Source organism: Pseudophryne corroboree, chromosome 7 (genome assembly GCF_028390025.1).
Source record: "Pseudophryne corroboree isolate aPseCor3 chromosome 7, aPseCor3.hap2, whole genome shotgun sequence".
NCBI classification, from domain to species: domain Eukaryota; kingdom Metazoa; phylum Chordata; class Amphibia; order Anura; family Myobatrachidae; genus Pseudophryne; species Pseudophryne corroboree.
This window is the reverse complement of record NC_086450.1, coordinates 134,068,627-134,085,466: the sequence shown is the minus strand read 5'-3', so window position 1 is coordinate 134,085,466 and position 16,840 is coordinate 134,068,627. Positions and strand designations below refer to the sequence as shown.

Here is a 16,840-nt window from a genome sequence, read left to right as displayed (position 1 = left end):
AAATATATTCTTTGTATTTTTCATATACTTTATATAGTCAAAACTCTGGCGCAAATGTTAATATGACCGGACAGGTTCTGCCTCACCCCACCGCACGTCACTGGTACAAAGATGTGCTATAGCGCCTATCTCTGATTTAGACACATACAGTAATTAGTTGTCTGCCATGTAGACATGGACTGGGGTGGAGTAGACATTGTGGTGCATAGAGGACATCTCTCATTTTGCTATATGGCCCAGTGGCGTGCGGTGGGGTGAGGCAGAGCATTTCCTGTCATACTGTTTGTGCCAGAGTTCCTGATATGGCCCAGTCATTTCCAGTTATGCCACTGCTCAGATGGAAGAAATCAGAGACACATGGTAAAAATGTAGCTAATAATTACATTTTTGAAACTTGAGAATCATCTCGGAGTAATATTGAAAAATTTATGGCAAATAGAGCTTAGCCCAAATTTCAACCTGTGATTAACTGCAAGTTGTGCAACTATTTTCACAACCCTGCCCAAATTATTTTCTGTCCATAACACCAAATTAAGTTTTACATTTACAATATAGGTTAGTTATCAACATAGCAAAACAGTTCCGTTCTGTAAGCATCACCACAAAAATGCAGATAAGAGAACTTCCTGTATAACCCTCATCAGCACATTTAATATGCACCATCAACTAAAACCTTTTAAATCAAAACTACAGGTAGGTCACAAACACACAAAATAAAATTATGCAGATTTCTAGATTATACAGTATATAAGCAAAGCAAATGAAATGTGAGAAGTAACAGGTTTGGTGGGACCAGAGCCGGCCCTAACCAATATGATGCCCTAGGCAAGATTTTTTGCTGGTGCCCCCTTGCACAGACGCTACAGATAGATCCACGGTTATCTTGGCCTCTTTGCTGCGCCTAGGCTCACCATGGTTTATTTACATAAACCCTTCATCTATTGTTCTCAGCTGCAATACAATACAGAGAACAATACAGCAGGGGATTAAGTCATTACAGCAGGGGATTAAGTCTGACTGCCCAGTCTCACTTAATCCTATTAAAGGCCAAGATAAACGTGGACCCATCTGTAGTTCCGCCTCTGATCCTGTACCCCTTTCCCAGCACCATCACCCCTCACCCATAGTTGTCCTCATTTTGGTGCTCCTACCCCCTATATTTTAAATAGGAACAGTGTGCACATTCGGTGCACAGCTCAAAACGGGGCATGTTCTTGCTGGGAAGGGGCATGGCCACACAATAATACCCCCAGTTGAAATTACGACACCCAGAACTGCAACTTTATTCACATTATATCATGCAATAGTGTCTCTTATTCACGTTACATCACACAGTAGTACCACGTTACTCCTCACAGTAGTGCCCCTTATTCACATTACACCACACTGCTTTTTATTCACATTAGACCATACAATAGTGCCCTTTCTATACATTATGCCACAAAGTACTGTAGTACACCTTATACACATAATGCCGCACATTAGTAATGCATTTCGTATGCAGATAGAGCCGCAGTCAGACACAGAATATAGGCATGCTGCATATCATTTTAATCGGCAGAAGCTGCTTGTGCCCCTGGGCATTCCAAATGCCCTAGACATCTGCCTAGTTTGCCTATGCCTAGGGCTGACTCTGGGTGGGAATATATATTTAGTGGGCCTTTCATACACTTTTGCCTAACTTTGGCTCATACAATGCATCAGCGTCACATACTGTAGAATGAGACAGGAATGTAGGAGACAGATCAGTGGCTGTTAGTGTGTGGTGTGAGGTACAAGTTTGTAAAAGTGCAGATTTTCATCAATTTGGCTTCAATGTTGATAGCAGCCATTTTTTTTTTTTAAAGGCAAAACCATCTTACTATCTTCATTACACGGACCACGTTCTACTTTTTCTTATTTTCCCATAACAGACAGCTTCATGCAAGTAAACAATTGGTTATATGACACACATTGCCTGTTCAGCGTTCACTAATGTATCATTTTAAGTAAACTGTAGTATGAATTTAGCAACATATAGATATCACACAACATTATATGAAATTGGGTATGTATTCCCAGCATGGCAGACTTTATTTGATATGGGGTGCAATACATCTTCCCATTTGTGAAGAAGTGATTGGGAACTTCCAATATTGATTACATAACATGTACTGAATTTAAATTTACCTATATATTATTTCTCTATGAATGGCTTGGAGTAATGATATCTTGGAGGGTGTCCAAAGGTTCTCCTATGAGAGGATCTAACTCATGGTAGGAGTTCTTTGAAGCTATACACTTTTTCCGCTGGGTAATAAAAGTCTGCTGTGAGACCAGAGCCAGGCTATGGAGTAGATTTGCCATACAAATTCAGGGAATGCTACACACACTATCACAGAATAAACAATACTTCCAACTGCAGGATATATTTCATTGCACTCTTAATTTGGACCATCAACTACCTCCTATAAATAGTCAAATAAATGGTGTTCATTATGTTGAAGCCAACAAGACATGGGCCCTCATTCCGAGTTGTTCGCTCGTTGCCGAATTTCGCTATATTGCGATTAGTCGCTTACTGCGCATGCGCAATGTTCGCAGAGCGCATGCGCTTAGTTATTTTACTCAAAAGTTAGGTATTTTACTTACGGCATTACAAGGATTTTTCTTCGTTCTGGTGATCGGAGTGTGATTGACAGGAAGTGGGTGTTTCTGGGCGGAAACTGGCCGTTTTATGGGTGTACGTGAAAAAACACTGCCGTTTCTGGGAAAAACGCGGGAGTGGCTGGAGAAACGGGGGAGTGCCTGGGCGAACGCTGGGTGTGTTTGTGACGTCAAACCAGGAACAAAACTGACTGAACTGATCGCAGTGGCAGAGTAAGTGTCGAGCTACTCAGAAACTGCTAAGAAATTTCTATTCGCAATTTTGCTAATCTTTCGTTCGCAATTCTGCTAAGCTAAGATACACTCCCAGAGGGCGGCGGCTTAGAGTGTGCAATGCTGCTAAAAGCAGCTAGCGAGCGAACAACTCGGAATGAGGGCCATGGTCCCATGGTTGCGTCATGACCACACAGTTTGATTGGCAGGAGGATGAATCATGGTATAGTTTCTATAGAAGCGCACCAACCCTCTACCAGGCAACTGACCAGCTAATAGTGTGAAAATGTGTAAGTGCACAGGCCAGATTCTGACCCCTACGGGAGGGTTTGGGTCCTTTGACAATGTGGCATACTGGAGAGTTCCCATATACCCCCTGTGGGTAAGTCCAATACTGGCTACTCCCAGTAGAACATTGTTCTTAATTTTGATCCCCTGACATTAATTACATCCCTACCATCAGATCCCAAATTTTAAAAGTTGTACCAGTAGCTTTCCATTTCCAGTCCTGATATTAATGGAGACTAAATGTAAGAAATTTTCCAAGAGCGAAATGCATAAGGATGTCCATACTATGGGCAGTCCTACAACAAAGTGGCCACACTCCAACCTATACATACAATTCCTTGCCAGTCAGCAAATAACTCCTCTCCAGCTCTACGCCCATCACAGCAGCATTAGGCTATACTACATTAGATGGTACTTTGGCCCTAATTCATGTTTGTACACACTTGCCTACAAAGCTGCTAATTTTTAGGCTACAGAATTACTACTTATCAGTGAAGCTGCCACCCACAAAAGATGATGATAGGTGCCCACAGGCACACATACAAAGACTATACACAATAACAAGGTAGTCCCATGGGTACGTAGACTGGATACAGCAGTAGCAACACAGGCGCTATGTTTTTGTATGTATATGATTGCAGCTGACGACATATACACGCCCCAAAACATCCATGACACACCTGCAATTTTGCTTACCTTCCCCAAATTGCCCCTTCCTGTCAGTCACTCTGCGATAAAAATAGGATTTTAATTACCTACCGGTAAATCCTTTTTTCGTAGTCCGTAGAGGATGCTAGGGTCCACATTAGTACCATGGGGTATAGATGGGTCCACTAGGAGCCACTGGCACTTTAAGAGTTTGAGAGTGTGGGCTGGCTCCTCCCTCTATGCCCATCCTACCAGACTCAGTCTAGAAACTGTGCCCGAGGAGACGGACATCTTCGAGAGAAGGATTATACACAGATAGTGGCGAGATTCATACCAGCTCACACATACCAGGCACATCAAGCTAACGAGCTTAAAAAACTTCAGCCACAGCTGAAACATTACTTACCTAGTAATAATGCAGTACATAACTAACAACAAAGTTGTACTTAACCAGATAACAACTGCAGGAAAACGAAGCGCTGGGCGGGCGCCCAGCATCCTCTACGGACTACAAGAAAAGGATTTACCGGTAGGTAATTAAAATCCTATTTTCTCTTACGTCCTAGAGGATGCTGGGGTCCACATTAGTACCATGGGGATGTACCAAAGCTCCCAGAACGAGAGGGAGAGCGTGGAGGCTCCACCAAAACGGATTGGCCTCTGATGATCTGAAGTTCAGTCAAAGTATCGAACTTGTAGAACTTTGCAAACGTGTTCGACCCAGACCAAGCTGCTGCTCGGCAAAGTTGTAATGCCTAGACACCCCGGGTAGCCGCCCAGGAAGACCCCCCCTTACGAGAAGAGTGGGCCAAAACAGACTTAGGACACGGCAATTCCGCCGTAGAATATGCATGCTGGATAGTGAACCTGATCCAGCGAGAGATAGTCTGCTTAGAAGCAGGACACCCAATTTTCTTGGGATCATATAGGACAAAGAGAGAGTCCGATTTTCTGTGACGAGCAGTCCTCTTCACATAGATCTTCAGAGCCCTTACCACATCTGAGGACTTAGATGAAATTGACGAGTCAGTAGCAACTGGCACCATAATAGGTTGGTTGATATGAAATGCCGACACAACCTTCGGAAGAAACTGTTGACGTGTCCGGAGCTCAGCTCTATCTTCATGGAAGATCAAGTAGGGGCTCTTACAAGACAAAGCCCCCAACTCCGACACACGTCTAGCAGAAGCTAAGGCCAACAAAGTGACAGCCTTCCACGTAAGAAACTTGACCTCTACCTCTTGCAGAGGCTCAAACCAGTCAGATGGGACAAACTGCAACACCACGTTAAGATCCCATGGTGCCGTAGGCGGTACAAAGGGAGGCTGGATGTGCAGAACTCCCTTCAAAAAGGTCTGAACCTCAGGGAGGGCAGCCAATTGTTTCTGGAAGAAAATGAATAGGGCCGAAATCTGGACCTTCACAGATCCCAACCTCAGGCCCATATCCACTCCTGCCTGCAGGAAGAGGAGAAACCGTCCCAGTTGAAACTCCACCGTAGGAAACCTCTTGGACTCACACCAAGACACATTTTTTCCAAATATGATGGTAATGTTTAGACGTTACTCCTTTCCTAGCCTGTACCAGGGTAGAAATAACTTTGTTCGGAATGCCCTTCCGAGCTAGTATCAGGCGTTCAACCTCCATGCCGTCAAACGTAGCCATGGTAAGTCCTGATAGGCGAACGGCCCCTGCTGCAGCAGGTCCTCTCGAAGAGGAAGGGGCCTTGTCTCTTCTTGTAGTAGATCCAGAAGGTCCTCGTACCAAGCCCTTCTCGGACAGTCTGGAGCAATGAGGATCGCTTGAACCTTTGTTCTCCTTATGAGCTTTAAGATTCTTGGGATGAGTGGGAATGGTGGAAACACGTACACCGAGTGGAACACCCACAGTGACACCAGGGCGTCCACTGCCACTGCTTGTGGGTCCCTCGACCTGGAACAATAACGCTGAAGCTTCTTGTTGAGACGAGAGGCCATCGTGTCTATTTGGGGTAATCCCCAAAGGTCTGTTATGTCTTTGAACACCTCCGGATGGAGACCCCACTCCCCCAGACAGAGATCGTGTCTGCTGAGGAAGTCTGCTTCCCAGTTGTCTACTCCTGGAATGAAGATTGCTGAGAGCTCCACCGCGTGTTTTTCTGCCCAAAGGAGGATTCTTGTTACCTCCGCCATGGCAGCTCTGCTCTTCGTTCTGTCCTGTTGGTTTATGCAAGCCACTGTTACGTTGTCCAACTGCACTTGAATGGCCCAATTTCTTAGAAGATGGGCCGCCTGAAGAAGACCGTTGTATACGGCTCTTAATTCAATAATGTTGATCAGAAAGCCAACTTCCAGAATTGACCACCTACCTTGGAAGGTCTCCCCTTGAGTGACTGCGCCCCAGCTCCGGAGGCTTACATCCGTGGTTAGAAGGATCCAGTCCTGAATCCTGAACCTGCGGCCCTCCAGAAGATGAGGTAAATGGAGCCACCAGAGGAGCGAAATCCTGGCCTTTGGCGACAGACGAATTCTCAGGTGCATGTGCAGATGAGATCCTGACCACTTGTCTAGGAGATCCAGTTGGAAGAACCGAGCATGAAACCTTCCGTACTGGAGAGCCTCATAAGAGGCCACCATTTTCCCCAGAAGGCGAATGCATTGATGAACCGACACCCGGGCTCGCTTCAGGACATCCCGGACAATTGCTTGTATCATCAACGCTTTTTCCAGTGGAAGAAATACCCTCTGTACTTCCGTGTCGAGGATTATCCCCAGAAAGAACAACCTCCTGGTTGGTTCCAAGTGTGATTTTGGAAGGTTCAGAATCCAACCATGGACACTGAGAAGATCGGTCGTGAGAGCAATGGACCGCAATAGTTTCTCCCTGGACAATGCCTTTATCAGCAGATCGTCCAGATATGGAATGATGTTCACCCCCTGTATGCAAAGGAGAACCATCATCTCTGCCATCACCTTGGTGAATACCCTCGGTGCCGTTGAGAGGCCGAATGGCAGGGCCTGGAACTGGAAATGTCAGTCCAACAAGGCAAAGCGGAGATACGCCTGATGCGGCAGCCAGATCGGAACGTGGAGGTATGCATCCCTGATATCCAGGGATACCAGGAATTCCCCCTCTTCCAGACTTGATATCACCGCTCTTAGAGACTCCATTTTGAACTTGAACTCCTTCAGAAAGAGGTTTAGTGACTTTAGGTTCAGAATGGGCCCGACCGAACCATCCGGTTTCGGCACCACGAAAAGGTTCAAATAGTAACCTTTGTTATGCATATGAGGTGGTACGGGCACAATGATTTGTGACTCCACCAACTTCTGGACGGCGGCTTGTAGGACCGTCCTGTCTGCCAGAAGAGCTGGTAAACATGATTTGAAAAATCGGCGAGGGGGGAGATTTCGAAACTCCAGCCTGTACCGCTCCCACCGGCCCCACCTCCGGGACCAGCAGTCCATCGTCATGCTGAGGACTTTGGTGTACCTGAAATAGGTTTCTGTTCCTGGGAACCTGCCGTAGTGGGTCTCTTGGACTTGGGCCTACCTCCCCAAAAGAAGGTGTTGGACGGCCTGGCCTTTCTGGGCTTCGTAGTCCGAAAGGGCTGTGATGTAGTTGAAGAAAACGGTTTCTTCGGAGCAGGAGCAGCTGAGCGAAGAAAGGGAGACTTACCCGCTGTAGCCGTGGAAATCCACGCATCTAGCACTTCCCCAAAGAGAGCCTGACCTGTATACGGTAGGGACTCCACACTTTTCCTGGATTCTATGTCGGCAGACCATTGACGTAGCCACAGTCCTCGCCGCGCTGAGACAGACATGGAAGAAATTCCTGCAGTCATGGAACCCAGATCTTTCATGGATTCCACCAGAAATCACGCTGAATCCTGAATGTTGCGCAACATCATCCTTATCCATAGTATCCAAATCTTCAAGTAAGGTGCCAGACCACTTTACTATAGCTTTGGCAATCCAAGCACTGGCAGTAGTGGGACGCAGTAGCCCCTGAAGCCATGTACATGGATTTGAGCGCATTATCAATCTTACGATAGGCCGTCTCTTTCACGGCGGTAGATCCCGGAACAGGCAACAACGCATTTTTTGAAAGTCTGGATACTGACGCATCAACAATAGGCGGGTTTTCCCATTTTTTCCTATCCTCAACAGGGAAAGGAAATGCCACCTGAACGCTCTTAGGGATCTGGAAATTTTTATCCGGGTTTTCCCAAGCCTTTTCAAAAACAGCATTTAATTCTTTTGACGCAGGGAAGGTTAGCGAGGCTTTCTTATTCTCAGTGAAGTAAGCCTCCTCAACCTGCTCAGGTGGTGTATCATTAATATGCAACACATCCCTAATCATCAACTGCACCCCTTTTGTAAGAGATGCTGTCCCCCGTACCCCATCATTACTGTCAGAATCTGTATCGGTGTCATCCTGCATAATTTGTGCTAAAGGACGCTTACGGGAGTACACAGCGGGGGGACCTGAGGTACCAGAACTGGGCCAGACTGCCATATTCTGCAGCACCTGGGTAGCACATTCATTTTGTGCAACCCCCTGTGAAATCTGAGAAATCATATTTTCGATAGAGGATAACCATTCCGGCTCCCTTGTTGAAATCTGTGCTAGGTCAGTGCAATCCTGATTACATGGAATGGGATCATCTTGAGAGGACAAATCCTCTGCAGCATATATGACACAGAGTCCCTGGACACTGCTATTGGTGACCACAAACACTCCACACACACACACACACACACACACACACACAGGGGATACAGACAGAGTTTCTCCCCAAGATTGCAAGAGAGAGACAGAGATTGGAGCCAACCCACACACAGTGCTTTTATACATATAAGGGAGACCCCATATGAGCGCTGACTGTGTACCCTAATAGGTTACACAGCCGTTTTGCAGCCTTCCCCCCCTTCTACAACCCCCTGGTACCGTGAGATAGCTGGAGTTTGCTGTGGAGGGATAGCTTCTTTTCTGGACAGCACTGTGCAGGCAGGAAAATGGCGCTGAACGCTGCTGGATCCACTCTGGGGAGAAGCTCCGCCCCCAAAATGGCGCCGTCTTCCCACTCTTCATAGGATTATACTGGCCTGAGGATTGATGCTGGCTGAGATCCAGGGACCCCTACAGGCTGAGTGACCAGTGTAGGGTGCAGGCACTGGCTCAGGGTACCCCTCACAGCGCTGCACAATGTACCGCTGAGCCTCCCGGAGCGCAGTTAATACTGCCCTGATGCCGCCATCTTCGAACTGGCCCCCCGCTTGCTAGGGGGGTCGGTGTCTCAATTTTCAGCTCTGCAAAGGGGTGGTGGCATGCTGCTGGGGTGAGCGATCCCCTGTGGCGGGGAACGATCTATCCCCTCTGGAGCTCAGTATCCAGTTAGCGGAGACAGTGGCTCAGACCCCGCAGGGCGGACACTGCTCCCCTCCCTAAGTCCCTCGCTGCAGGGAGGCTGTTGCCAGCAGCCTCCCTGTAAAACAATAAACTCTAAAAAATAATTTTTACTAAGGAAACTCTGGAGAGCCCCCCTAGCTGTGACCGGCTCCTCCGGGCACATTTTCTAAACTGAGTCTGGTAGGAGGGGCATAGAGGGAGGAGCCAGCCCACACTCTCAAACTCTTAAAGTGCCAATGGCTCCTGGTGGACCCATCTATACCCCATGGTACTAATGTGGACCCCAGCATCCTCTAGGACGTAAGAGAAAATCTCAATGCAAGGGCCATTGCAACAGCACCGTGCGCAGTGATATTGCTGCCCGCGTGCAGTCTCCCGATAATCGCACCGTTACGTGAGCATCGGCATTGCGCATAAACATAAATTAGGTCCTTTGTTAATTCTGAATCATGATCTCATCTTCCGCTCTAGAGGAATATCTCTCTCAATTAACAAGTTCACTGAGGCAGTGTCATTTCAGTATAGAATATTGTAGAACTCCACATTCACCGGCTATCAACACATGAAAAGGTAGTTTTTCTTGTTTTTCGGTGTCAAATTTTAGCTCTCAGCACATGGAACTCCAATTAGTGTACAGCTTCACTCGCCATGCTTCGGGCAAGGTGCCTCAATCAGCTACCGCTGCGCTCAGCACAGGTTACTATTCCCAATTGTAGCCCAGGTGGATGGTAAAGTATGAAGTTTCAAAAATGTAATAAAAAAAAACCAAAACTTCAAAATGTCAACCATCTGTTGTGTCGACCACGGTCATGTCGACCATTTGTTGTTGACCCATCATTCGGATACCACATTCACATAGTGCGTTTGGAACTTGCCTGGACACATTTTAGACAATTTTATCCATTTCATTTTAACTATTTTTGTGATACATGTAACAATTCCTAGGCTAGTGAAGCTGGTTTGCTAACATCAGCTATTTAGATTGATATACTGTAGGTTTGTTTTTTTTGTTTTTTCTTAATTATGTGATGTCTAATAAATTGTGTATTTTTACCTTTACCCATTGCAGTTCTCATAGTCACTTATTACACTTAATTTATACACATTACAGTCCTTATATTAGGCACTTTGGCGCTGCTATTTTTTTCTGCATGTTTGAACCCTGTGTTTTATTGGGTGCTGGTGGACCCCTAGGTCAGGAGATGCTCCACCATAAACATCCTATAGAGTCTGTGCCTTTTTCATTAGAGATATAGTGGGAGTTGGCGGCATTGTGTCGACATTAGCAGTTTCTGCCACATTTGGTGGTTATGTCCGTTAGTTCATCAATTGGAGTATTACTTGGACTCTGACTTAACAACTCACTTGCCTATTACTACCCACAGTTACTGTATTATTGAATAGCCTCTTTTCAACCTCCCAAAAAATGGATTGTGCATGTTTGTAAAATACAGATGTTTCCTTACAACTTTGCACCTACAAGTCGTGTTACACCTAACGCATGATGGCCGTGTGACTCGGTAGCTCGGAGCATCTTTTTTTGCATATTTTGCTGCGGAAATGCGTCTTAGATACAATGTAATAGGATGCACAAGAAGTTTGTGTTGATTAAAATTATATGTAGCATGCCTATATTCTGTGTGTGACTGCATACAAAATGCTATGCTATACGTGGTATTTCAGATGCAGATAGAGCTGTTAATACAAACAGAATATAGGCATGCTGCATATCATTTTAATCAGCAGAAGCTGCTCATTTGTCCTATTACATTGCGTCTAAGATGCATTTTCGCGGCAAAAAATATCCGCTTGGCGCTACAGAGTCTCGCCACGGCATGGCGTGACTTGATGGGCTGTGACTGCAGCAAGGACATAAGAGGACACACGTGCAACATTGTTAACCGTTAAAAATGTATCTCCTTTACAAACATTCAAGAAATATCCATACATCTATTGACTGTGGAACCGATTATATACACACCTGATCTGAAATGGTCAATAAAATACATTTCTGATCAAAAGTATTTACTTACCCATTCCTTTACTTACAGTGATAGAACAACATCCTATAATATCTGTATTTAGCATTATTTATCAAGATATTGCCAGCACGGATTCCCTTTTTTATACATGCTAAACTTTTGGGGCTGCAGTTGGTTCATCAATGACTGCTGCTTACACATTACTATCAACTATAAGCTCATTATCAGATCATCATATGCAGCTCTTGGGTGGACATGAAGTTCATATTTGGGTAAACTCTTGCAGCCCTGACAAGAACGCCTATTGTGGGGGGGGGGCTACCTGGGGAAAGAAAAGGTCTTGCATATTTAAAAAAATAAATAAATATGCGACAGATAAGTAACAAAACACTTATTAAATAATGGATGCGTTTGTTATCGAAGTGGGCTATAGGCCAAGAAAGAAAACTACATACCATGGTATGGAATATCACATATGTTCTGAGATGTACCGTTCCACTTCCAGGTATCTTTGGAATCTAAAGTTGCAACCACAGTTCCATTTTTTACACCTAATAAGTATCTGGAAGCTCCATATATGTGTCCACCACTACACAGCCAAAAGTTTTGAAGCTTTGAGTCACAAGAGACCAATTTCAAAGTATCCTGAGGTTTAGAAAGGTCAAGTGCTAGGCACTTCTGAGATTCCATGTTAAAAAGGCGATGACTGGATCCCCATTTCCACAACGTTTTCTTGGACTCTGAACATTTGTCCACTGTTAGCCGGTCATTGTCCACCGTAAGGCACCTACTGGTTTGATCATGGAGTATTTGAAATGAGTGTCCTAAAGAGAACAAATAATTTATATGAAACACATTGTTACTGTAAATCGTTAATATATAAAAAATACAACCTAAATTATGGTCATTTTAAAATTAATGATTTTAAGCAGTTAGTGCCTCTATGTGACAGGATGCTTTCTACGGTATCCCAGGAGAGGGAACACAACAACATTTGAATGCCACCAAAAATATATGACACAATAGCACTATACTAGTACACTAATTGTAGTATGTTTGGACTGTCATTCACAAGGTTACAAGCTATTATGGCTGCTATATACTGTAGCATAATTTCCTTTTTGTTTCTCCAGCCCCATTCCTCCTTCTGCCTCATGACTCCCCGTCCCATTGTTGCTCCAGCCTCATGTCTCATCAGCCTCATCCCTCATGTTTCTCTCCTCATGCTCCTTAATCTCTCCCCTCCTCCCACTCTCCCTTTCATATCTGTCTTCATGTGTATAGCTGGCAGCCAGTGAGAGCTGTGAAGAGTAAAGGCCCGTACTGACGGGGAGATTTCCCCAGAGATGTGTGCTGAGCAGTCTAGCACAGATCGCTCAGCACACATCTCTTCCACCGCTTAGCACAGCGCGATGTGCTGAGCGAGGGGGGAACGGACATGGGGGGCCGCTCATTTCACCAAGCGGTGAAATGAGCGACCTGCTAGATTGTGCCTGCATGCGGGAGCGCGCATTTCTGCCACCGGAACCCCTACACACGGAGCGATGAAATAAGCAATCTGGTCAGATTGCTTAGAAACGAGCTGAACATAGTTTCGTGTGTACCCCCCTTCAGGGGGCTCTCCAATGTGCAGCCATGTGACACATATGCTCTACAACATAATATAATAGATAACAATTTTGTACTGACATAGCCTCTGAATTCCCAATATATGTAGGTTTCATCTATATTTGTTGCTTATTTTTTGCTTACACTTTTGTTTTCATTTACTTGGATACTGACCATGTCTCATTTTGCCTTTCTGTAAATCCTAAACATTCACGATGCTACTTATGACCAATAAGTTAAATTATATTTATATGCATTTGCTTGTATTTTTGCATCTTTTAAAAACACACACACATATATATATATATATATATATATATAAAAAACGAAGGGATGGGGGTAGCGACCAATGGTGTCTATGAATAATTACAAGATATTTAAAATGTAAAATATAAACATTTATTAAAATCTTTTAACAAAACTTTTTCTAAAAATGGGATAAAAAGCATATACACAAATGTATAAAAGCAATAAAGTGCAATAAAGTAAAGTGCTTATCTGAGTTTAGAGGTCAAATGAATGCCCAACGCGTTTCGTCATAGAGACTTCATCAAGGGGTAAAGGCAGACTGGGACAGGGCTTGAATTTATACCAGTGTTAATCATAACTCAGTTGTGACATCACTTCCTGCTAATTAGAGGAGTCTAAATGCTGGGTATCTGAATACTCCTAATAAACTCCCTCCTACCTCTTGGGACATGTGCTATAGCTATGTATATTAAAAACGAGTGTGTTTTGATCTAAAAAACAACTTATAAAGTCCATTATATGTATAATTGCGGCGTTTCCGCCACACTTCCGGTATCTGGATGAATTGGAGTCCCGGGCGCGTCACTTCCGCCCCACTTCCGGTTCGGCACTGCGCATGTGCACGCTAGTATCTGGTACAGCAATAGGAGCTCAAGGTCTCCTGGTGGATCCGTTTGTTGTTGCGGCGGCCATTTTTCATGAATTTTTAATGAAAAAAATCAAGGAGCACTTTAGTAAAGATACATCCCCCAGGACACAGACCTCCATGCCATCAAGAGTACAGAAACTAGGGCCTAGGTCTAGATTCGATCCTGTCACACAGAACCCATCACTGAAAACATTTCATAGAATGGTAGAATCTGCAGGGAGTTCTGTGACTACAGATAAGCATCCTAATTTAAAACAAGATGAGCGGGATGCACTTAAAGCCCTAGGGAAGAGAAAGGATATAATTATCCGGAAGGCTGATAAGGGGGGTGCAATAGTCGTACAAAATGTGACAGACTATAAGAACGAATGCTACAGGCTCCTCGAGGATGCGGACACTTATAGTAAATTATCCACAGATCCTTCTCAAGAATATAGAACAGAACTGTTGGACATTTTACAACAAGCACAAGATGATGGTGTGATTCCAGCAGAGGTGGTTAAGAAACTGTGTCCGGAGTTCCCAGTCACACCGATATTCTATACTATTCCCAAGGTCCACAAGGATGCACAGAGGCCTCCTGGGAGACCGATTATTTCTGCCAGGGGGTCTCTGTGTGAACCGGTGGCTGTCTACTTGGACTCTTTTTTGCAGCCTTGTATCCAGGGGACGTTTACACATTTGAAAGACTCGAATATGTTGTTAAGAAAGTTCCCCACCATCGATAGTGTGCCGCCAGAGATTACCCTGGCCACCATCGATGTGACTAGCCTCTACACCTGCATTCCCCATTTACAGGGACTGCAGGCGGTGAGGCATCTCATTACAGGGAATTTGAGATACGAGGGCCCTGACATTGATTTCTTTATGGCGCTACTTGAGTTTACACTCACACACAATTTTTTCATCTTCGATGATAAATACTATAGGCAGCGAACGGGGTGTGCCATGGGTTCTCCGGTGGCACCCTCGTTCGCAAACGCCTATATGTGGGATGTAGAAAAGACACTGTTTTTTGCTGATCCGCAAATATCTGAGCGATTATTCATCTATTTTCGTTATATTGACGACTTGCTCCTCTTCTGGAGAGGGGAGGACGTTGAGCTCAGTGGATTAGTATCAGCCCATAACTCCACGACTAGCCCCATTAAGTTGACACTGCTGTGTCATAAATCTGAGATTTGCTTCCTGGATATAAAAATCAGGATCCAGGATGGCAAAATCATGACTGGGTTGTATAAGAAACCCACAGATCGTAACACCATTTTAAGACACGACAGTTTCCACCCTCCTGCGACGGTTAAGGGTCTACCATACTCGCAATTTCTGCGGGTGTGTAGAGTCAATAATGAGGAGTCTGAAAGAGTAAAACAACTGGACGAGATGGAACAGAGATTCCGTCAACGAGGCTACCCGGTTAAACTCCTGATAGCTGCTAGAAAAAAAGCACAGGAATCTAGTAGAGAAACATTATTGCAGGATCATGGTCCCAAACAAAAATCGGGGGTTATCCCATGGGTGAATGAATACAATGTAAAAAGTGATCTTGTTAATAAGAAAGTAAAGAGTTTGTGGCCCTTGGTGTCCACTGATCCAGAATTGAAAATGTTCCACAAGCAACGGTTAATGCCAAGCTACACAAGAGGGAGAAGCATCAGGGACATAGTAGTGAAGACAGATTTGTCAAAATTAAAGAACACCCCCACTAATTTTTTAACACGTAAAAATGGGTGTTTTAAATGTACAGGATGTACAACCTGTTCCCATATGTCCCCAGGAGACAATATTTCACATCCCTTCAGTGGCAAAAAATTCCCAATAAAATGGCCACTCACTTGTAGCTCGAAGTTTGTGGTATACGCCATAATGTGCCCTTGTGGGCGTTACTATATTGGCAAAACAGAATGCCAGTTTAAAACCAGGATGGCACAACACAGGCAAGCCATTAGGAACGCCCTAGCAACAGGCAGTGGAGATCAGCCGGTGGCACGCCACTTTGTAGAATCAAAACACGGGATGGCAACATTTAAACATAGGATCATAGACCATGTCCCAGCATCACAGCGAGGTGGAAATAGGGGCAAACAGCTTCTTCAGCTGGAGTCTATGTGGATCCACAGGTTGAATACTCTAAAACCAGGTGGGCTAAATGATAGCCTAGGCTTGATTAATTTCATATAAGTGGTTTTGGCACTGTAACATGTCTCTAAAACAGATTAGAGGAGCAGATGAGTTTTAGGCTCTATATGGAGCCGTGGATGTATTACAAATTAAGGGGATATTTAGCTTTGAAGAATAATAACAAATTTCCCCCAAAAAAATTAAAGATCTATAGGTGAGGACCCCGCTAGGGCACAGGGGAGGAGGCCGTAGAATATATATATTTAGGTGGCACATGTATGTTGCACGTTGGAAGATATCCTTCTTAGGGATATCGATATATGTAGATTGGTTGTATCAACTTGCAAGCTGTAGGGGTTAACAGCATGGATCGGTCTATGCACTTATATATGTCGGTCCCTGGTCGGCAGGGATCGTCTTAATTATATGTTGGTCACACATGTTTTTAAATTATTGTAAAACTGTATATGTCTTTTACATAATGTCCCTATGGGACCCGATGCACTGAAATATTGCCCGATCATGCACGATAACCCTGTACATGTCTGTTGTTATTATGATTACAGGGTCACCATGGTAACGCGGCCCGGCCGGGCGCCGTGACGTCACTTCCGCATCAGGTGGTCCGGATCACGTGGTGCGATGTGGACGCCGGGCTGAGAGTGCGGGAGACGCGGCCGTGGGAGACGCTGGCGGGGAAACTGATCAGGGGGGTAAGTAGATATGTATAAATATGTTTGTATAACACTGCACATTTGTCCTGAAGACGGGGAGGTGGTCCCCGAAACGTTGACTGCACTGAATACATCACTTTGAAGTTTTCTTAAGCCTGCTGAGTGCCGCCTCTTCTTGTTCATTTGTATGTATACTAAGGGTCTTATCCCTGAGGAGGGCACCGGAGCGAGTTACACCCATTACTTGGGGAGGCCATGAGTGCCGGAGTACTGTTTGTTTATATATATATATATATATTATATATATATATATATATATATATATATATATATATATATATATCTATCTAAACAGGTTGAGTATCCCTTAT

The 16,840-nt window shown here is 44.6% G+C and overlaps 1 protein-coding gene across 1 annotated transcript in view; it reads right to left on the bottom strand.

Annotated features, from left to right (window-relative positions):
- The window catches only part of LY75 (lymphocyte antigen 75), a 283,460-nt gene that overhangs the window by 237,104 nt on the left and 29,516 nt on the right, over positions 1-16,840 (bottom strand). The window contains exon 2 of the mRNA XM_063933663.1: positions 11,624-11,992. Coding sequence (XP_063789733.1) covers positions 11,624-11,992 — 369 coding nt within the window. The remainder of the gene's footprint in view (positions 1-11,623; positions 11,993-16,840) is intronic.